The sequence below is a fragment of the Hyperoodon ampullatus genome (assembly GCF_949752795.1).
Source record: "Hyperoodon ampullatus genome assembly, chromosome: 18".
Classification (NCBI taxonomy): Eukaryota; Metazoa; Chordata; class Mammalia; order Artiodactyla; family Ziphiidae; genus Hyperoodon; species Hyperoodon ampullatus.
Genome location: NC_136931.1, coordinates 54,408,159 through 54,431,145, shown reverse-complemented (window position 1 = coordinate 54,431,145; position 22,987 = coordinate 54,408,159). Strand labels below are relative to the sequence as shown.

General features: G+C 45.7%; 1 protein-coding gene across 1 annotated transcript in view; it reads right to left on the bottom strand.

Moving 5' to 3' along the window:
• SAE1 (SUMO1 activating enzyme subunit 1) overlaps positions 1-22,987 on the bottom strand; it is a gene marked incomplete at its 5' end in the record, with an annotated part of 68,964 nt that overhangs the window by 11,709 nt on the left and 34,268 nt on the right. The window contains one exon of the mRNA XM_079724441.1: positions 652-796. Coding sequence (XP_079580567.1) covers positions 652-796 — 145 coding nt within the window. The remainder of the gene's footprint in view (positions 1-651; positions 797-22,987) is intronic.

Sequence of the window (22,987 nt, the reverse complement as noted above, 5' to 3'; positions counted from 1 at the left end):
ATGGGCTGTTGTCAAGAGAGAGCATGTACAGAAAGCAACCACCACAATGCCTGGTATTATAACAGCTGCTCAGTAAATTCTAGCCATCAGTATTACTGCTACAAGCTGGAGCACAGCAAAGCAGTTTAGGGAGTCCCCCAAATACACCGAAAGAGAGTGAGAGTAAAGAGATGACCCCAGAACTGCTTGGAAGGGGTTCCTGACCCAGTATCCCTTTGGACCGATCCAACCAAATCCTAAACCTGATTGTGTATAAGAGCAAAAGACTGGTCGCCTAAGGTGAAAGCATCCCAGCACCTAAGGGCGAGGATGCTGGGAACAGGGATGCCTTTGCTGCTGAGGGAATAAACTGATAGGTCATCAATGGAGGGCAACGGGGCAATATCTACCAAATGATAAACCCATTCTTCTGACCCTGCCACTCCATTTATCGTGCAGTTATACCTGCACACGTACAAGGTCACCTCGATTTTTCATATGCTGCTGTTATACCAACAGAAGGACAGAGGGCCACAGGAGGTGGCAGAATGTGGCAAAGAAGGCTCTCCTCAGGGCTTTCGGTCTTAATAAAGCATCTCCCCAAATTAAGGCAAATACTGAAAACAGACATTTATCAATCCAGGCTAAACTGTGATAAGTGCTGAGACCAACCTGACAAAGTCTTCGGGAAGCAGGTCAGGATTAACACCCAGGGAGTCAAGCACATCGTTTCGAATCTGGAGCAACAACTCAGAATCTTCCCCAAAGGTATCAGAACTAGGATCTCTTCCTTTATCTGTGCGGAACTTCAGGAGCACTGGGAAAGGAAGAAGACAGGTTAAAAAGCAAGTCTTTTCACAACCTACAGACTGGGAGAAAATATTTGCAAATAATGTGACCAAAAATGGCTTAATTTCTAAAATATACAAACAGCTCATACAACTCAACAACGAAAAAACAAACCACCCAATCGAAAAATGAGCCAAAGACCTAAACAGACATTTCTCCAGAGAAGACATACAGATGGCCAACAGGCTCATGAACATCGCTAATTATTAGAGAAGTGCAAATCAAAACTACAATAAGGTACCACCTCACACGGGTCAGAATGGCCATCATAAAAAAAAAATCTACAAATAACAAATGCTGAAGAGGGTGTGGAGAAAAGGGAATCCTCCTATACTGTTGGTGGGAATGTAAACTGGTGCAGCCATTATGGAGAACAGTGTGAAGGTTCCTCAAAAAACTAAAAACAGAGTTGCCATATGATCCAGCAATCCCACTCCTAGGCATATATCCAGACAAAACTATAATTCAAAAAGACACATGCGGGCTTCCCTGGTGGCGCAGTGGTTGAGAGTCCGCCTGCCGATGCAGGGGACACGGGTTCGTGCCCCGGTCTGGGAGGATCCTGCATGCCGCGGAGCGGCTGGGCCCGTGAGCCATGGCCACTGAGCCTGTGCTCCGGAGCCTGTGCTCCACAAGGGGAGAGGCCACAACAGTGAGAGGCCCGCCTACCGCAAAAAAAAAATAAATAAATAAAAATAAAAAGACACATGCATCCCTATGTTCACAGCAGCACTATTCACAATAGCCAAGACATGGGAACAACCTAAAGGTCCATCGACAGATGAATGGATAAAAAAGAGGTGGTATATATATATATACAATGGAATACTACTCAGCCATAAAAAGAATGAAATAGGTGGTGCAGTGGTTAAGAATCCGCCTGCTGATGTGGGGGACACAGGTTCGAGCCCTGGTCCAGGAAGATCCCACATGCTGCGGAGCAACTAAACCTGTGCGCCACAACTACTGAGCCCACGCGCCACAACTACAGAAGCCCACGCACCTAGAGCCCGTGCTCCACAACAAGAGAAGCCACCACAATGAGAAGCCCGCGTACTGCAACCAAGAGTAGCCCCCGCTCACCGCAACTAGAGAAAGCCTGCGCACAGTAACGAAGACCCAACGCAGCCATAAATAAATAAATAAGTAAATAAATAAATTTATTTATTAAAAAAATGAAATAAAGCCATTTGCAGCAACATGGATGGACGCAGAGATTATCATACTGAGTGAAGTCAGAAAGAGAAAGACAAATACCATATGATATCACTTATATGTGGAATCTAAAATATGACACAAATGAACTTATCTATGAAATAGAAACAGACTCACAGACATAGAGAACAGACTTGTGGTTGCCAAGGTGTTTGGGGGAGGGAAGGATTCGGAGTTTGGGATTAATAGATGCCAACTATTATATATAGGATGGATAAACAACAAGGTCCTACTGTAGAGCACAGGGAACTATATTCAATACCCTGTGATAAACCATATGGAAAAGAATATGAAAAAGAACGTCTATATATGTATAACTGAATCACTTTGCTGTACAGCAGAAATTAAGACTATTTTTTTTTGCATCACATCTCTCTTTATTGGTGAATTCTCTTTTAAAGACTAGAACCATCTGCAAACACAATATCAAGACAGCAACTAAACACAGACTAGTGGAAAGTATTAGAATTGAGGCTGACATAAATTAGCAATGATTATGGTACTATCATTTTATTTATTTATTAAAGAAAATTTTTAGCATCTTTATTGGAGTATAATTGCTTTACATTGTTGTGTTAGTTTCTGCTGTGTAACAAAGTGAATCAGCTATATGTATACATGTATCCCCATATCCCCTCCCTCTCACCCTCCCTATCCCACCCCTCTAGGTGGTCACAGAGCACCGAGCTGATCTCCCTGTGGGATGCAGCCGCTTCCCACTAGCTATCTATTTTACATTTGGTAGTGTATGTATGTCCATGCCACTCTCTCTCTTCGTCCCAGCTTAGCCTTCCCCCTTCCCGTGTCCTCCAGTCCATTCTCTACGTCTGTGTCTTTATTCCTGCCCTGCTCCTAGGTTCATCAGAACCATTTCTGTTTTTTTTTAGTTTCCATATATATGTAACACAACATTTTAAATCAACTATACTTCATTCAATAAAATAAATTTTTTAAAAAGCAAGCCTTTTCATAATAAATAATAAATAAAAATAATAAATAATAATAAATAATTAAAATATTTCATAATAAATAAAAATAATAAATAAATAAATCCTTATAGATGTTGATAATTAAACACATTTTTTTCATTCTACAGGAAGTAGTACATTAATTAAAATGTGGGGGCTTCCCTGGTGGCTCAGTGGTTAAGAATCCGCCTGCCAACACTGGGGACACGGGTTCGAGCCCTGGTCCGGGAAGATCCCACGTCGTGGAGCAACTAAGCCCATGCGCCACAACTACTGAGCCTGCGCTCTAGAGCCTGCGAGACACAACTACTGAGCCCATGTGACACAACTACTGAAGGCCGCGTGCCTAGAGCCCGTGCTCCTCAACAAGAGAAGCCACTGCAATGAGGAGCCCGCACACCACAACGAAGAGTAGCCCCCACATGCCGCAACTAGAGAAAGCCCACATGCAACAACAAAGACACGATGCAGCCAAAAATAAATAAATAAATAAATAAATATATAAAAATTAAAATGTGGGCCAAGTGAAAGGTAATACTTTTCATTTATTCAACAAATATAGTCAGAAAGGTAATCAAATATTGCAAAAATGACTAAAATTACTGTGATGAGTGCCATGACAGTACAACAGAGGATGTGACATCCTCTATAGGGTGCCGTCAAGTAAAGGTTCCCTGAGGAAGCAACATGAGGGAAGCATGTGTGGGCCTGGGAAGAAGGGTACGGGCAACTTCCAGCAGAGGGAAAAGGCCCTATTATGACCCAGAAGAGAGGTCAGGTGGAGGAGGCATGCATTCTAGGCATCAGTTCAAAGGATGAACTGCTTCAGCCAGAAAGGCCAGCCAAGTGCTCAGACTCATCAGACAGGCAGATCATTACAAACAAAACCTCCCTTACTTAGTACAACCATTATGTCAACCTCCAGAAATGGACGTTTTGTTCTGGATGTGAACCAGAGGAAAGGTTCAGATGATGGCAGCAAATGAGCAGTACTGTATAACAAGACCCTAACAAGGCTTGAAATTGTAGCGCAAACGAAAACACACAGGCAGGAGCAGAAGACCGATCAAAATACAAGCACCTTCTACTGCCACAGCACCTTGTCTGGATGTCCACTGCAGGCTGGCTGGGTGGCATTCTTGTTCCCCACATGCTCCCCAAGGCAGGCGGACAGTCAGCCGGGAGCCTCGTCTCTAGGGCAGTCCTCCTCCCACACCACACAGGCTGTTTCGGAGCAGAGGTAGAGATGGGTAGATCCCCGGGTGCCCTGGGATAGCCCCTCACACTCACAGTTCACAAACTGCTTCCCTTTAAGTTTCATCAGCATTTGCTGACTGAAAAAGTGAACTTACCCAGCAAGTTACACTCTCTCTCAGTACAAGGGGCTCTTCCCTAAAAGATAAGGTGGACTGAAAACTCAGGCAATTGTTGTGAGGCTCTTTAAAAACGCAAGTATTTGGAACTAGCCCCAGACTAAGGAATCACTGTCCTTCTCTTTGTTTTCTTAAGACTCACAAACAGTTTTGGTGACGAGCAGTGCGGTGAGAACCGCCCTCCAAGAAGCAGTAGGAATTCATTCCTTCACCAGCACGAGAGAGCATTCAGTGTGCGCAGCTGACCTACGTGCCAAAGGTCTGATGGTGAGCAAGGGAGTCTGGGTCTCCGCAGTCTGAAAGCGATGGCAGGGGAGGATGGGGAATTTAGGGGTCAAGACAGATGGCTCCACTGAAGCCTGAGAGAAGTTCATAAATGGGCTACACAGTGTTCTGAGAAGATCCCAAAACGTGGAGGCCCAGGTAAAAGAAGACGCAACCTGCTTCTGGGCTATGCTTTTCTCAGTGCCGGTGTCCGAGGAAGATCGCCTGTCATGTGCCCAGCATAGGGCTCTGCACATCAGAGGTTTTCTATTCTTTATCTTAAAAAGGTTCCAGAACACCTCTTCTGAATACTGTTTGCTGTCTGGGAATGTTACTCCCCTCTCATTTTCAAGAACACAGCTTCTACAACCCTCAATTCTACCTGACCACTTGGCAGACAACTCAAAAGTCGATGACAATTTGGATGCTGGCTAACACAGACCTGCCATCACCTAAGCTCAACTTCTAACTTTGCAGATGTGTCACTGGGATTCCAATTTGGAGTAAACAAATGCAATCAAGCAAGCATTTGGGGACAGGGTAGAGAAAAGACTGCAGAAGTGGCAGGTCATCACTGTTTACACCAAGCCTCTTTTCCAACAATGTCCTGTGAAGACAAAGGAACGTGGAAATCTGCTAGTCCAGTCAAAAGGATACTCCGAGCGGACTGTTTCAAATGTCAGCTCTAATTCTGTCAATCACTCTTGAGAAGATGGACCCAGAATGTGCACCAGTGTTGCCTGAGCAGATGACGGAGGCAGTGCCAAGGGCAGGCCGCTTGTAATGCACAGTCCGAGGCCCAGTGGCAAGCACGTGGGAACGGAACAAGGTTGCCGGACAGCAGCAGGAGTCCCGCCCTAGCTGCCTCCCATGCAGTCCTCTTATTTCTGTGTCACTGGGACAGAAGCACCAACTGTCACAAGGGACAGAGGAGAGAGGATCATTTTTTCAGCCCTCACCACAAAACTGTTCATCTTTTGGTTATGAAGCACGGCTCTTGAAGCATACTCAAACAATTATAACAACTGCAAAACAAACCGTGCCTACTCTATGCCAGGCACCATTCTAAACCTTTTACATCCACAATAACCCAGGGAGGTAGGTAGGTCCGAATGCTCTTCCTACTTTACAGGTGAAGAAACTGAAGTTCAGAGTTTGAGCGGCTTGTTCAATGGGACCGCCAATGAGTAGTGGCGTAGAAATGGCAATGCTGGCATTTGGAATCTGTGCTTCTTGATCCAGGAGAAAGCCAGGACCATCAGGAATGCAGCCCAAGGATTCCAAGTGGTCTGGCTCTTTGCCCCCCACCTCAGGAAGACTCCTGTTTGACAACATTTCTGTGAGATGCATTTTCCTGACAGGGCCCTGCCCTCTCTCAACCGGTCCTTTATTAATTAATTAATTAATTTATTTATTTATTTATTTATTTATTGCTGAGTTGGGTCCTTGTTGCTGCGCACAGGCTTTCTCTAGTTGTGGCGAGCAGGCTTCTCATTGCTGTGGCTTCTCTTGTTGCGGAGCACGGTCTCTAAGCACGTGGGCTCAGTAGTTGTGGCTCACGGGCTCTAGAGCGCAGGCTCAGTAGTTGTGGCACACAGACTTCAGTAGCTGTGGCTTGCAGGCTCTAGAGCGCAGGCTCAGTAGTTGTGGCGCACGGGCTTAGTTGCTCCGTGGCATGTGGGATCTTCACGGACCAGGGCTCGAACCTGTGTCCCCTGCATTGGCAGGCAGATTCTTAACCACTGAACCAGCAGGGAAGTCCCTGGTCCATTAATTTTAAGTTACTAGTTCAGTGGGTGAGAAGTGGACGTGGAAGCCATACGAAACCTTGCCCATCAATCTTCAGAGGGTAAGACCAGTTTCAACTCAGAAAGAAATAAGATGGCGCTCAGAGGAGGAGCAGAGGCAGCCAGCAGCTGGCCCCGCTGTTTCTCTGGGCCCCTTGCCTGTTCCTGGTGCAGGCCGCCTGGACGTGGGCCGGCAGCCTGGCACCGTCCAGATACCTTGCTGACCACATCTGAAGTCCGCTCAGGGCCTCTGGGAAGGGGGCCAGTCAGTCCAGCCACTTATTTGCAGCAAAGCAAACAGAGGCTGTATTTTGCACTCTTTTTCTAATGTCAGCACTCCAGTTAGCAGGGGTGGAGGGGGTGTGGGAAGAAGCCCAGTGTTCTAGACGGGCAGCAGCCTCAGAACTGACCCTAGCCCCGGACGACTTCTCACTTATTAAATTCTCCTCTTTGTTCTTGCTGTCCGCCCTCCCAAATAGCCAGACACACACATAGCACTGTTGACTCTGCATTTCTGAAGAGCACCTCCCCACCAGTTTCCAGATTATGAAACTATTCCATGAAGATCAAATACGGTCAGGGATGCCAAAAGATGACTCAATGAAACATATTAAAACACTGCACAAAATAAGAGTTCCAAACTTGATTAACTTCATCTGCACCTTTTAATTAACTCAGGTTGCAGAAGTCCGGGGGGGATGACATTCACCGTTACAGAGGATAGGCTGGGGTCTCTGCTATAGTTCAGGACTTGCCCATGTAACAGAGAAGACAAACTTTGAAAAGGGGAAACCAAGCACCTTTTCATGGATTAGAAGAAAAACTGCGTACGTGTGAATAAACTACTACTTTTGCAAAAAGAAATTAACTCAAATTCAAATTTAATCTGAATCAGAATACCAGATTAGTGTTATATTTGGGAATTTGGGAAGCAACGTTATTAATCACTCTATTTCTTTCTAAACATTTCTTATTGCATTTAAATGGCATGATTATATTTAGCATAATCACTAAGGCCATCCAAAGACTCCAGTATTTTTATAGGAAAAAAATGAAATCAATGTTGCAAACTAGCTCCAACCCAACTGCTGTTTCCCAAAACAGTTCAACTGAGACAAAGTCAAATCTATATAAAATTGCCTGGCTGACGCCTAAAGCTGCTCTGTGCCAGACACCATCCCCATCTCTCTGGTGCTCCCCACCCATTCTCCCCAAAGTGGCTCACTTAATGGCGACTCATTATCTCTGGGAATGGCCTGGAAATCAGATCCACTCCTGGGTGACATAAACTTCCAAGAAAATGAAAAATAGAGTTATCCTCTTAGCCGGTAGCTTATGTGCTCAGGCAAGACGCTAGGTCTCACACTGAATACGTAGCGAGCACCGACTCTGTGCCGGGCCCTGAGCTGGGCAGGGGAGAGCAAATTGCACGGTCTGCCTCTCAGAGCATTTCGTGAGGGTGACAAACAAAAACTACATATGAAATAACAAAAGGTGGGAACTAGAAAAGGCGCGCTGAGGGAGCGTGATCGGGCAGAAGGCAGTGGTTCCGCCAAGCAGCCCGCCAAGCCCCCTCCCCAGTGGGCGGAACCACCTCACCTTCACAGGTCCCCCGGCCCCAGATGCTGAGCCTCCCCACCTCTCACCCTCAGCCTGCTCACACGCTGCTTGTCAGCTTGCCTGCTTGCCTGCTGCGCCTTCTCTCCGCAAAGCCCTTCCTAGGCCTGGGGAGCCTGGGAATCCACAGGCAGCAGCGTGCAGCAGCGAGGAGCACAGCTCTGGACCCCCTCTTCTGCTTACTGTGACCCTGGACAAGTGACAACGACCCTGAGCCTCCTCTGTGAAATGGGAATCGTAAGAGCACTGACCTTATTAAGGGGCTTAAGGATTAAGGGAACTGATAGACGTAAAGCACCTCGGACGGTGCCAGGTAAGCATCAGGTAAATGGCGCTACTCCAGAACTGCCACTGCTTGTCCACATCTCCATAAATCCAGCTTGCACGGATGGCCCTTAGAGGAGCTGACACACTTGTTCATGCTGTGATTCCTCGTGTGACCACCACTGACTCAGCAGTGAGCTCCGGGGACTACAGCGCCTCGGCTCTGAACTATACTCTTTATTCCCCGCACCCTGTTCTTTCCCTCAGGGTCTTAATCTCAATTTGTGATTTTACAGTCATCTGTGTAAATTCACTTGTACAAGGACGGACTTGTCTCCTCCACCAGATTTTGGTGCTCTGTGGGGCAGAGACCGTATCTGTTTTGTTCACTATTATCTACTTAATGCCTAGCACAGGGCTTGCCCCATAGTAGGCACTGAGAAAGTATCTGTTCCACGGGAAGCTTCAATGTTTGGAGAAGGAAGGAAAATCATCACACGGGTGGGGAGAAGGCTCACAACAAAGCGACACAAGGCCCTCGCAGAGCCTAACCAGGCCTGCTCTATTACTCATCAAATTGAATGGAGTCCTCAAGATACCGAGGATGGATCTGTTTTTCTTATCAACTATTTACAAACATGCTTAACATGGAATGTCCAGCAAGAAACAAAAAAAAGATAGACAGTGTACCACATCTGCCTTCAAGAGGGAAACAAGATAGAAGCCTGGCTTTCAAAGCTGTATCTGAGGGCTAAAGGTACAGAACTGCCAGCCCACGGGGGTGAACCTCAGAGGAGGGACACAGCTGGACTGAGGAAGGCGGGGCATTTCCAGGAAGCCACCAGGAGTTCTGCTGGCTCTCAGCCTCTCACCTCTTGCGGCGTCTGGCCATCTGCTCAGCTCAGCTCCACACCACTCCCCCCTTCATCTACTTCACTCTTAGTTTTTCCCTGTAACCCAGAAGCTTAAAATTATGCATGTGCATATACTCATTCATTCACTTTTTCATCCACAAACATTTCTGAGCACCTGCACTCCACCCCCACCGCCTGTGCTGAGCTGTGCTGGGGACCCAGAAGGCAGAGCTCACAATCCACGGAGGGCACTCGCATAAGCCCCCATCTGTCACCACGGCCACACAATCCTTTGACCTCTTTCTCCAGAGAACTTCACCTCCAGACTGGCCTCCCCTGAAGACTTTTTCTGAAACACCCCTTCTAAGCACCAAGTCCTGGCCACACTTTGACCTCTCCTATGAAGGCCAGTCTCTGATCTCGTCACACATCAGCTCAAAACAGAGAAAGAAAGTTGCCTCCTGTTATTTACAGCTCACTCTCTTCTGAAAAGAACCTCGGGCAGCTGGGTGAAAGTTGTTGATGGGAGAAAGGAAAGTCCTACTTCTCAGAAATGAGCTGCCAGTTTTTGCCTACCAAATGAAAGACCACGATTACTCAACCTGAGCGAGACGCAGAGGGACTGGCTCTGTCACCCAGAGCTGGCGGCAGTGAGGATGCTCACAAACCATGTGAAGATGTGGTATCGAGGATCTTTACAAAAGGTCATGCTCCTCGGCCAGTGATTTAATTATGTGTAAGCGGTCGCTGCCATGTTATTTATGCATATTTCAAAAAATCTGGAAATAATTTCATATCCAATAACACGATGATTACATGAAACATGATAAACTGACAGAATGGAATATTATTCAGCTATTAAAATTATGTTTAAGCAGTTTTTAGTCACATTGAAAAATTTTAATAGCACTTAGGTTTAAAAAAAGCGGGGGCATAAATAGCCTATATTCAGAATGAGCTCTCCTATGTAAAATAAAATAGAATGAATTAGGGCTTCCCTGATGGCACAGTGGTTAAGAATCCGCCTGCCAATGCAGGGGACACGGGTTCGAGCCCTGGTCTGGGAAGATCCCACACGCCGCGGAGCAACTAAGCCCGCGCACAACTACTGAGCCTGCGCTCTAGAGCCCACGAGCCACAACTACTGAAGCGCACACACCTAGAGCCCGTGCTCCGCAGCAAGAGAAGCCACAGCAGTGAGAAGCCCGCGCACCGCAACGAAGAGTAGCCCCCGCTCACCGCAACTAGAGGAAGCCCGCCCACAGCAACACAGACCCAATGCAGCCAAAAATCAATTAAAAAAAAAAAAAAAAAACGAAGTAGGTACAATTGTTACCATCCTCATTTTAGAGGTGGGAAACTGAGGCTCAGGATCACGATGGACTCCAAAGTCAGCACACTTCTAACCTCTATGCTGTACTGCCTCCCTGGAAGCAGAGAGAAGATAGAAGACAGGCTAGTTTAAAAAAAGAAAAGAAAAAAGAAAATCACTTTAAGTGACCTTAGTTTCCCACCTCAGAGTCCACCAGTTTGGAATAATGCAAACCACGCATTCAGACTCTAGTCTGACCAAATATTCTAGTTCTCCTCTTAAAAAAAAAAAAAAAAAAAAGTCTAATGATTCCCAAGCTTGACTCTCACCTTTAAAGTGGAACATTCCAGACTTCCCTGGCAAAGCAGTGGTTAAGAATTCGCCTGCCAATGCAGGGGACACAGTTCTATCCCTGGTCCAGGAAGATCCCACATGCCACAAAGCATCTAAGCCCGCATGCCACAACTACTGAGCCCACGCGTCTAGAGCCCGTGCTCCACAACAAGAGAAGCCACGGCAATGAGAAGCACCGGCACGTCAACAAAGTGTAGCCCCCGCTCGCCGCAACTAGAGAAAAGCCCACGCGCAGCAACGAAGACCCAATGCAGCCAAAAATAAATAAATAAATGTATTTGTTTATTTAAATAAGGTGGAACATTCTGAAAAGTCTGCAATTTACAAAGAGAACGGGACAAAAACATTCTAAAATGCAGAGGCAGATGATGTAGAGGCCAAGTATGGAGATCGCTGGTCCCCTACTGCAAGGGCCCCTATCTACTAGCTTTGCCAGCCGCACCCTCCGCTTACAGAGCTATTCTGACAAAGCCCTTTCCATTCACACTCACCCTGCCTGGTCACAAGCAGCAGAGAGACAGGGTCTTTTCTCCAGGCCAGCACTTGAGTGGCACATGACCTTGACTCTGGGCATCTGCTGCTCTCTGCCAACCGCTCTTACCCAGGGAAGATGGCACAGGACATTCCCGTGACTGTTGTCTGACAGTCAGAGAAAAGATGTGAGGCTTTAAACAAGAATTGCAGCTGGGCTTGGGGCCCGAGAACAGCTCAAACATAGGCTACTGTGGGGGTGGGGGAGATGTGGGCCTGCAAAGAAGAAAACAAGGCAGGTTGCTGACAGTGTTGCCCATTATTACAATCTGGTCTCGGTGGGTCTCAGTTTCCCATCTGCAAAAGTGGAATAAGAAAATGTCACAGGGCTCTTGTGAGGTTCAGACTTTAACAATGGACATAATGCTATTAGTATTAGTAAGGCTAATAATTAAAGTCTGACTGAGCGCTTTGAGAGACGGGGTATTGGGCAATGCTTAAACACTTACTAGGTTTGGTGACAAATGACTTAGCTTCTCCAAGACTCAATTTCCTCCTGTGAAAATGACGTGATCATAGTAGGTCTGCTCTCACGAGGGTGCTGTGAAGATGTAATGTGATCACGATGGATACAAAGCACTTAATCAACAATTACTAATGCACAAGATGTGCCTGGCCATCATTTAATCCCTGTGACCCTATGTGGCGGACTTGGGGTTATGCCTCTTTTTTAGGTTGAGGAGTGGAGCGTGAGCCTCAACACAGCTGGTTCTCTGACCAGACTCTACACCTGCTGACGGCGGAAAAGCCCAGAACTGCACTTATGGGTCACTTCTGCCCTTTCCCTCACCTCTCTTCTCTGCACGGCAGTGCCTTCTTCCTTTCTGAATGACTGTGGTCTGCGTTTTGTACCTCTGATAAGGCAGTGGCACCAGAAAAAAAACAAACAAAAAAAGAAACACAACAAAACCCACTGCTTTTTTCTTCCTCCCGCCCCACAAATTATTTTTAAACATTTGTGGTTATGACAGTAGCAAATCAACAAGCACTCAGCTGCTGCCCCATTATCGGAACCCATTTCCCTGTGGCTGTCTCTTCCTCAGCAGTTCTTGTCATTGCTGGACACCAAAACACCCGCTGGGGAACGCCAGGCCCAAGTGGCAATGGCTGGTTTGCAAAGGTTACAAGTTCTAAAATAAGAAGTTCCTTCTGAAGAGAACTGATCACCCAATCAAGCTGAGGTCTAGAGAGAAAGTCAATTAAAAAATCATAAAATTTCCCTGCAGTGAGGGCAGGGAAAATTGAGGAAGGAGGAATCAAACTAAGTTTTCTAACAGTAAAAAAGTTATAAAGTGTCCAAATCTTGAGAGAGAATCCTTTTAGTGATGAGGAAGAATGAGGTACAAAATACTAGAAAGTTCTGGAAGAATACACAAGAAATGGCAGTTTCCTCTGAGGTATCTGAATATTTTACTAAGAAGACATCTTACTTTTACAATAAAAAGAAGGAGAAAATAGGGCCATTTCTAAGGCTCTCCTATACATGATCATTGGGAGGAGATTATCAACATCTCCCTCATTTCTATAAAAGAAAACAAGGCCACAAGGCAAAGAGGCTTGCTCAAGGCCTGGCAGTATATGATAGAGTGGGACCGAAATGCCTTTCTTTCAAATCCAAAGCTGGAGACATCAAGGTTCTAGTGGCAGGAGAAAGTAGACATGAACTCCAAACTTGTTTGGCTAGATTTATGAACCAAGAACAATCAGCCATCTTAGAAAAGATTCGAATTCCTCCCTTGGAGGGCCCTAGGTCTGACTTTGCCAGCGCCTAGGAGAGATAGGAGCTCCCAGTCATAAACAAGCCCTTGTTCCCCGCACATGGGGAGTTAAAGGAAAGTGGAAGGGCTCCCCCGATCCTTTGGATTTAGGCACAGTCCTACAGCCAGGTCTGGGGCTTTGAGGTACTGTGTGTCTTGTGGCACAGTCAGGAAAAGGCCAAAGGGCAACTATGCAAATTAGCACCACCTAGATGGCTTTACAGGGGCCTAAAATAAATGAATGAAGCCACAGGTTAAGAAAGGGCAAGATTCTCCAAGCTTGGGACAGGTGGCCGCAGCAATCAATCAATCCACATTTAGAAAGGCCCTGCTCTGCGTCAGGCCCAGTCAAGAGATGGTGAGCTGTGGTCCCTGCCCTCAAGTGACTCTGTTGTCCAGGGGATGCTATGGGATCACAGGGGAAGGAAACCCAACTCACATCAGGGGAGCTACATTCCTGGAGGTCACATCAGAGTGACCAGTGAGGATAAGTGGGAAGGGACGAAGCAGGATATTCCAAGCAGAAGGAATAAAAACATGTGTAGAAACGAGGGACTGACAGATGTCTGGGGACAGCAATGTCCCCAGCATAGGCTTCATGGAGGGCAGAAGGGAGTGGAAAGGAGAAAAGGAGGTCAGTGGGCCCCAGGTCTGGGATGCCAATCCAGGAGGTCTAAATGGTATCCTGAAGGCAAAAGAGAATCATGGAAGGGTTTTAGTTTTTAGACAGATCGGACTGGTGACTGAAAATGGATTAGAAGGAAGAGATCTGGGGACCTCCCTAGTGGCGCAGTGGTTAAGACTCTACGCTCCCAACGCAGGGGGCCCGGGTTCGATTCCCAATCAGAGAACTAAATCCCACATGCATGCCACAACTAAGGAGCGGGCGAGTCTCAACTAAGGAGCCCACCTGCCACAACTAAGACCTGGTGCAACCAAATAAATAAATATTAAAAAAAAAAAAAAGAAGGAAGAGATCTGAAGGAGGAGGCTGGTAAAGAGCTAAGCCACCAATGAAGGCTGAGGGTGAGAGGCAGCCCCACAGGAGGACTCATGGTCATGTCCAGGCTGAATTCCAGTCCCACCGAGCCCCATACAGAGTGCTTTCTGGATGAAAGGAGAGGCCAGTCAAGTTCTTGATGAACGCTGTGCAGAAGAGAAAATGGCAAATGCGTTAGAAGAGCTCCACTGGTTTCCAACACAGGCAGTATATTAAGAGCTCTGACAGCTCCTCTTTAATCCGCCCAACAACCAACCATGAGGCTCAGCACCCCTTCACCCTCTGTACCCCTAGTACCCGCCTCCAAGCCACCATTTGTATTTGTTCCTAGTAAGGTCCTGCTTGGCTCTACATGAAAGCTGAAGACGGGTTAAGTGTTTCTATGCAAATACACCCCCTACAGTCTGCCCAACACTACTGCCTGGAAGAAGAAATTCCTTTTGCAGAGCAAGGGCCCTAAGTGGAGACCACCCCAGGCTGGCTCAGCAGTGAGGTGCTATTTACTATACTATCTCCTACCTGAAGCATGAAGGCTTTCTGTTCTCAGTCACAGAGGTGTGCTGTTTCTCCCACAGCAGAGGTCTCTAGGCCCCCTTGAAAATCTGGGGGAACTCTATGGCTCCTTTCCAGAGGAACTGTACATGTGAAGAGATGATGAGGATGTGCTGTTATATGTGCCCTTCCTATGGACCCAGCACTGATAGAGCCCTTTGCAGGTACTACTCATCAGCCGCCAATATCGGGATTTTTCCAGGTGCTGAGAACAGGGGTTTTTGGAGGTTGTTTTTGTTTTTCGTTATTTTAATTTTTATTGTGAAATAATTTTAGATTTAACAGAAAACCTGTACACAGAATTCCTGCATAATTTTACCTAGTTCCCCAAATGCTAACATTCTACCACATTTGTCATTATTTCTTCATATCTATAAATACACATTTTAAAAAATGATTTGAAATTTGCCCCTGAATACTTCACTATGTATTTCCCCCAAACAAGAATATTCTCACAGGGGCTTCCCTGGTAGCACAGTGGTTAAGAATCCGCCTGCCAATGCGGGGGACACGGGTTCGAGCCTTGGTCCAGGAAGATCCCACATGCCGTGGAGCAACTAAGCCTGTGCACCACAACTACTGAGCCTGTGCTCTAGAGCCCACGTGCCACAACTACTGAGCCTGAGCGCCTAGAGCCCATGCTCCGCAACAAGAGGAGCCACGACAATGAGAAGCCCCCGCTCTCTGCAATTAGAGAAAAGCCCGTGCGTAGCAATGAAGACCCAACGCAGCCAAAAATAAATAAATAAATTTATTAAAAAAAAAATTCTCACAGAACCACAAAACAACGATCAAAACTGTGAAATTAACATTGATGGAGTATTACCATCTAATCTACAGACCTTTTTCAAATTTTACCAACTGTCCCACTGATGTCTTTGAGAGCAAAAGAAAAAAAAAATCTCCTGCTCGCAGATCCAGTCTGGGAGGTCTATGTTCCATTGAGCTATCATGTCTCTTCATTCTCCTTTAATCTGAAATGGAGTTCCTGGGTCCTTTACGACACTTTTGAGAAGTACAGGCCATCTATTTTCTAGAGTCTTATTCAATCCAAGCATGTCTGATGTTTCCTCACAATTAGGCTGAGATTACCCACTTTGGGCACGGAACCAGAACGGTGGCGTGTCTTGCTCAGTGCATCCTATCAGGATGCATTGAGACCTACTGTCCTATTCTTGGAATGTTAACTGTGATCTCTTGGTTGAGGAACAATCTGCCAGGGTTCTCTAGTCTTTCTCTGCAATTAATTAAAACATATCTTGAGAAGCCATCTACCCTGCTTCACAGAGAACTTTCCCATTAGTTTTAGCATCCATCAATAATTCTTAAAACAATTTTTACTACTATGATGATGGCCAAATACAGATTTTTAAAAATCTTCATCATTCCTGCTTTATTTATTGTTATTCTTCTGTAAAAAAAAAAAAAAAGAAGAACTTTGCTTTTTCCCCTCATTTACTTATTCAATTATCAGTATAGACTCATGGGTTCTTGTTTTAGTCTATGGGTTACAATCTATTGCTATCATTTATCTGATCCTCAAACTGTCCCAGATTTGACCAATAGGAGCCCTTTCAAGTTGACTCCTGTGACCTTCTGACATGACCCATCATTCTTTGAGCACTTCCTTACTTTCAGGCACAGCAGGATGTTCCAAGCTCACCTGTAAATTTCCTACCCCAGCCCCAGAATCAGCCATGTCTCCAAGGACTCCTGGATCCTTGGATATTAGCCATCAAGATCTGGGCATGAAATCTGTTCATTGCTACTGGAGAGCTTTTGCTCCTCAGCCCTCTCAACAGCCAGAGCTAGGAAATACGTACGTATGAATGTAAATACACAGACATACACACATCTATTTCTGTACCTACATATAAAAAACCATGAGTTCATCCAGATGACTGCAATACCAATCCAACCCCACAGGGCTCCTTCTAGCCTTTCCCACCTTCCGTATTTACAGAAACTAACTCCCTTTTCTGGCAATAAAAAAGTCCAAGTCTCATCATCCACAATATATTTGCCTATTTGCTCAATCCTAGAATAAATAGTAAATAGTTTCAGACTTGCTAACCCATACCACTGTAAAAAACAAACCAACTTACTAGGCTTCATATTTGTTTACGGTTCTTTTTTTTTTTTTTTTTTTTGCGGTACACGGGCCTCTCACTGTTGTGGCCGCTCCCGTTGCGGAGCACAGGCTCCAGACACACAGGCTCAGCGGCCATGGCTCATGGGCCCAGCTGCTCTGTGGCATGTGGGATCTTCCCGGACTGGGGCACGAACCCGTGTCCCCTGCATTGGCAGGCGGGCTCCCAACCACTGCGCCGCCAGGGAAGCCGCAACGGTTCTTTTTTTAAACTGAGGTATACAGTCAAAATTCTGTATTCAAGAGCTACATGGGGACTTCCCTGGTGGCGCAGTGGTTAAGAATCTGCCTGCCAGTGCAGGGGACATGAGTTTGAGCCCTGGTCAAGGAAAATCACACATGCCACAGAGCAACTAAGCCCTTGTGCCAACTACTGAGCCTACGCTCTAGAGCCCGCGAGCCACAACTACTGAGCCCTCATGCCACAACTACTGAAGCCTGCGCGCCTAGAGCCTGTGCTCAGCAACAAGAGAAGCCACCACAATGAGAAGCACGCCCACCGCAACAAAGAGTAGCCTCCGCTCGCCGCAACTAGAGAAAGCCCGCATACAGCAATGAAGACCCAACACAGCCAAAAATAAATTTATTAATTTAAAAAAACATTCAGTATTTTTTTTAAAAAAGAGCTACATGGGTTATCTCCTTCTTACCCCTGCTTCAGTCATGCCCTCATCTGAAATACAGTACTTAACACACTTTTTAAAAACCCACACATGAGTAAATCAGGGCTTTGACACAGGACATGGGTTCCTTTTCTCCTTATGGCAGTGGTTTCCCTCTAATTGGCTGATCCTTCAGAAACCTGGAAGGTTTACAAAAATGCATATTCCAGCCACTCCTAATTATTGTGATTCAGTAAATCTGAGTTAGAACCAGGGAATCTGTATTTTTCAAATGTTCCACGAGTGAGGCTGATATCCTCTTAGTTGGGAAACCACTGGCTGTAAGAATAAAAACCTAAAAAAAGCAAGGCCCTGATCTCATCTCTGATCGGCACCCACCAAGCTCCAGCCTCGCTGTGCCATGGTCTCTGCACCGCTGGCCGCCTGCAAGCACTGCTTCTCTGCCGGCAACACTCTCACCTCCCTTTACCACCTGGCCAATACCTATTCTTTAAAATCCAGCTCAGATGTCTCCTCCTCTCTGAAGACTTCCCAACTCCCCAAAGAGAGCCAGACCCTCAGTTCCCTGAGCTCCCATAACAGTTTGCTTTTGATGGTAAAATAATTCACACATATTGAAAAACAGACCAGCACAACACGACAGCTTTGTCAATAGCTCTCTGTTACAGCTCTCTTCACAAGGAGTAGAATTATTTGTGATTGAGTTTTGCATTGGCAAGATGACTTCTTCCCGTGATGATTCCCAGGCATGGGATCTGACACATATCAGGTGCTCCAAAAATGGTCTAAGATTATTTTCAGCTTTAATTCTGTGGCTCAAAAACGGCCTAAGTACTTTTCCACGACTCGTCAGAACAGACTGAGAAAGTTAAGATTGCCAAGGATTCTCTGCTAAGTAGTTCACATCTTGAGATGAAGCCCATTGCTTCCTTGCTCTGGACTAAACCTGTGTGTTATTATTCATGCTGGTAAGTGAATGCTGTTTCCATACTAGACCCGATATTTTTAGCACTCCTGTTATGATAAACTCACAGTAACCTCAAAAAGAACAAATCAAAGTCAACTTTTTGCCACAGGAAACCAGCTCACACTTCATGTTTTGCAACATGCCATGGGAGAATAATAAAAAGATGAGACCTTTGGCTCACAGATGGTGAGGCCGACTCTCAAGATGGTGGAAAAATGCAGCAGGAAGCGTTCAGTCTGGCCACCATCTTATTAAATAAACTGGAAAAACACTCAACACCCAAACAAGGCAAACACATGCACATGGACGACACACACACATGGACGGCAGGGCAGCTGCTTCACAATTCAGTTGAATGGGGCAGAAAGAGCCACCTATGTGTGAGGGGCAGGCCAGGACCAGGGTGCCACTGGGATCAAAAGCCTGACAAGTGCTCAGGGAAGCAGGCAGGAAAGAGAAGCCTGCAGGGACACCAGTGGGCAAGCTGCTCTCTCTCTAGGGTGAAGAAATGACCAGACAAGCAAACCAGTCACTCATGCAAAAGCTATTTATTGAGCACCCATTTATTTATCGAGCACCTACTAAGTGTTCCATTAGGCAATGGTGAAACAAAGGTATTCTCGTGTGTATCAGAGCCAAGCACCCTGACGTCATGAGGAATTCCTAAGGCGTCATCAGGTGTATCAGTCACATTCCCAGAAAGGCTTTTGGGAACAAATTCCAAGGACTGAGAAAAACTGAAAACAACCTACATTTGATGAGGCTGGTCACAAATGATAGTACACTCAAAGAAATACATTCTGCAGCCAACAAGACAAATGAGGTCACTCTACATATCCAAGATCTTTTCCGAAGCAACCATGAAAACTAGAGTACTGCCTAAAAAAGTTGATCATTCAAGTTGGATATTCCCCAAGGCCATCCCACAGCCCGAAGTTATTGGGTTGGCCAAAAGGTTCGTTCGGTTTTTTTCTGTAAGATGGCTCTAGTAGCACTTAGTCGTCTTTAACTTCATTAGAAACAATTTTGTTAGATTGTATGTGACAGCTGTCATATCAGCGTGCATTTTAAAAAGGACTTATCAAAATTGGTGAATTTTTGTGTAGCCATTTTAATACTGAAGATGGAAGAAAAAAGCAACATTTTTGGCATATTATGCATTATTATTTCAAGAAAGGTAAAAACGGAACTGAAATGCAAAAAAAGATTTGTGCAGTGTATGAAGAAGGTGCTGTGGCTGATAGAACATGTCAAAAGTGTTTTGCGAAGTTCTGTGCTAGAGATTTTCTCACTGGACGCTGCTCCAGAGTCAGGTAGACTAGGTGAAGTGGAGAGAGATCAAATTGAGACATTAATTGAGAACAATCAATGTTGTACCACACAGGAGACAGCTAACATACTCAAAATATCCAAATCAAGCGTTGAAAATCATTTGTACCAGCTTAGTTATGTTAATCGCTTTTATGTTTGAGTTTCACATTAAGTTAAGCGAAAATAACCTTCTTGACCGTATTTCCGCACGCGATTCTCTACTTAAATGTAATGAAAATGTTCCGTTTTTATAACAAATTGTGATGGGTGATAAAAAGTGGGTACTCTACGGGCTTCCCTGGAGGCACAGTGGTTAAGAATCTGCCTGCCAATTCAGGGGACACAGGTTCGAGCCCTGGTCCGGGAAGACCCCACATGCCTCGGAGCAGCTAAGTAAGCTCTTGCGCCACAACTACTGAGCCTGCGCTCTAGAGTCCGTTAGCCACAGCTGCTGAGCCTGTGTGCCACAACTACTGAAGCCCACATGCCTAGAGCCCACGCTCTGAAACAGCAGAAGCCACTGCAATGAGAAGCACGTGCACTGCAACGAAGAGTAGCCCCTGCTTGCTACAACTGGAGAAAGCCCGCACGCAGCAATGAGGACCCAAAGCAGCCAAAAATAAATAAAATAAAATAAACTAATTAATTAATTTTTAAAAAGTGGATACTGTACAATAATGTGGAATGGAAGAGATCGTGGGCCAGGCGAAATGAACCACCACCAACCACACCAAAGGTCTTCATCCAAAGAAGGTGATGTTGTGTATACGGTGGGATCGGAAGGGAGTCCTCTATTATGAGCTCCTTCCGGAAAACCAAACGATTAATTCCAACAAGTACTGCTTCCATTGCTAGAGAAATGCAAATCAAAACTACAATGAGGGCTTCCCTGGTGGCGCAGTGGCTGAGAGTCCGCCTGCCGATGCAGGGGACGCGGGTTCGTGCTCCATTCCGGGAAGATCCCACATGCCGCGGAGCGGCTAGGCCTGTGAGCCATGGCTGCTGAGCCTGCACGTCTGGAGCCTGTGCTCTGCAACGGGAGAGGCCACAACAGTGAGAGGCCCGTGTACCGCAAAAAAAAAACAAACAATGAGGTATCGCCTCACACCAGTTAGAATGGGCATTATCAGAAAATCTACAAACAACAAATGCTGGAGAGGGTGTGGAGAAAAGGGAACCCTTTTGCACTGTTGGTGGGAATGTAAATTGATACTGTCACTATGGAGAACAGTATGGAGGTTCCTTAAAAAACAAAAAATAGAATTACCATATGATCCAGCAATCCCACCACTGGGCATATACCCAGAGAAAACCATAATTCAAAAAGACACATGCACCCCAATGTTCATCGCAACACTATTTACAATAGCCAGGTCATGGAAGGAACCTAAATGTCCATCGACAGACGAATGGATAAAGAAGATGTGGTACATGTATACAATGGACTATTACTCAGCCATAAAAAGGAATGAAACTGGGTCATTTGTTGAGACGTGGATGGATCTAGAGACTGTCATACAGAGTGAAGTAAGTCAGAAAGAGAAAAACAAATATCGTATATAAACACATGTATGTGGAACCTAGAAAAATGGTACAGATGAACCGGTTTGCAGGGCAGAAGTTGAGACGCAGAGGTAGAGAACAAACGTATGGACACCAAGGAGGGAAAGCCGTGGGGGGGGGGATGGTGGTGTGATGAATTGGGCGATTGGGGTTGACATGTATACACTGATGTGTATAAAATTAAGGACTAATAAGAACCTGCTGTATAAAAAAATAAACTAAATTAAAATTAAAAATTAAAAAAAAAAAAGAATAAGGTGATATACTCAGAAAGTCAGCTTAATACTTACAAGCTGGATTCTGGCAGAAGTCTAAGCTGCCGGCAGGACCCAGGGAAAGAGATCACGAGAGCCATTTCCCTCTACTTCCAGAAGCTTAGTCCAGTCCCTAGCCAAAGCAGTTAATCAAATATACACCAAGAGCAAAACTCCCAGACAGCAAAGCAGGCCCTCATGCTCGTTGCATCTGGAACACTCCTTATACTTCCAGTTGCAGCACCTCTGGAAAGACACACAGAGCTCAGAACGACCCAAGAGGGCAAAAAAAATATCATCAGGAATATGCATATGACGCCACGCAAGCAAAGTTAGGACATGTCATCTGCTACAAAGAGAAAAGCCCAGGAAAGGCTATGTTGGATATCCAAAAAACTCAGGAAGAACACTGGGGATGGTGTAAAAAGAACTAGATCCTGGAAGAATCAGGAGACTTGGGTTTTAGACCTAGGCCATGGGGAGTCACTTCCCTTCTAGGTCTCATTCTTATAAGGAGAGAGTTAGCTTTATTTGTATTTGTATGCCAAATCAGAGAGGGAACTGCAGGCAGTGCTGTTTAAAGAATCCCAAGGCTATAAGAAAAGTGGCCGGCCAATGATAAGGCCTTATTAGCCACATCTGCCACAGGTGAGGGATGGAGGGGAGAGTGGGAAGCGCACAGCTGCCAGCCTTGGTCTAGACAGTATGATATGTGGGGCTGCCTCCTTTTAAACTTCTCTATTACAGGGACATTTCCCTGGTGGTGCAGTGGTTAAGAATTCACCTGTCGGGCTTCCCTGGTGGCTCAATGGTTGAGAGTCCGCCTGCCGATGCAGGGGACACGGGTTCGTGCCCCGGTCTGGGAAGATCCCACATGCCGCAGAGCGGCTAGGCCCGTGAGCCATGGCCTCTGAGCCTGCACGTCCAGAGCCTATGCTCTGCAACAGGTGAGGCCACAACAGTGAGAGGCCTGCGTACCGCAAAAAAAAAAAAAAAAAAAGAAAAAAGAAAGAATTCACCTGTCAACGCAAGGGACACGGGTTCGATCCCTGGTCTGGGAAGATCCCACATGCCGCAGAGCAACTAAGCCCGTGCGCCACAACTACTGAACCTGCGCACCTAGAGCCTGTGCTCTGCAACAAGAGAAGCCACCGCAATAAGAAGCCCGCACACCACAACCAAGAGTAGCCCCCACTCGCCACAACTAGAGGAAGCCTGCGCATAGCAATGAAGACCCAACGCAGCCAAAAATAAATAAAATAAATTAATTAATTAATATATATTTTAAAAGTCTGCAAAAAAATAAAAATAAAATAAAATTCTCTATTACAAAACTATACACATAAAAATGGTTAAGATGGTAAACTTTATGGTATGTGGTTTTTACCATAATAAAGAAATAGTCATAACTAATATGAGTATTAATTATGAACACAGTTTTTTT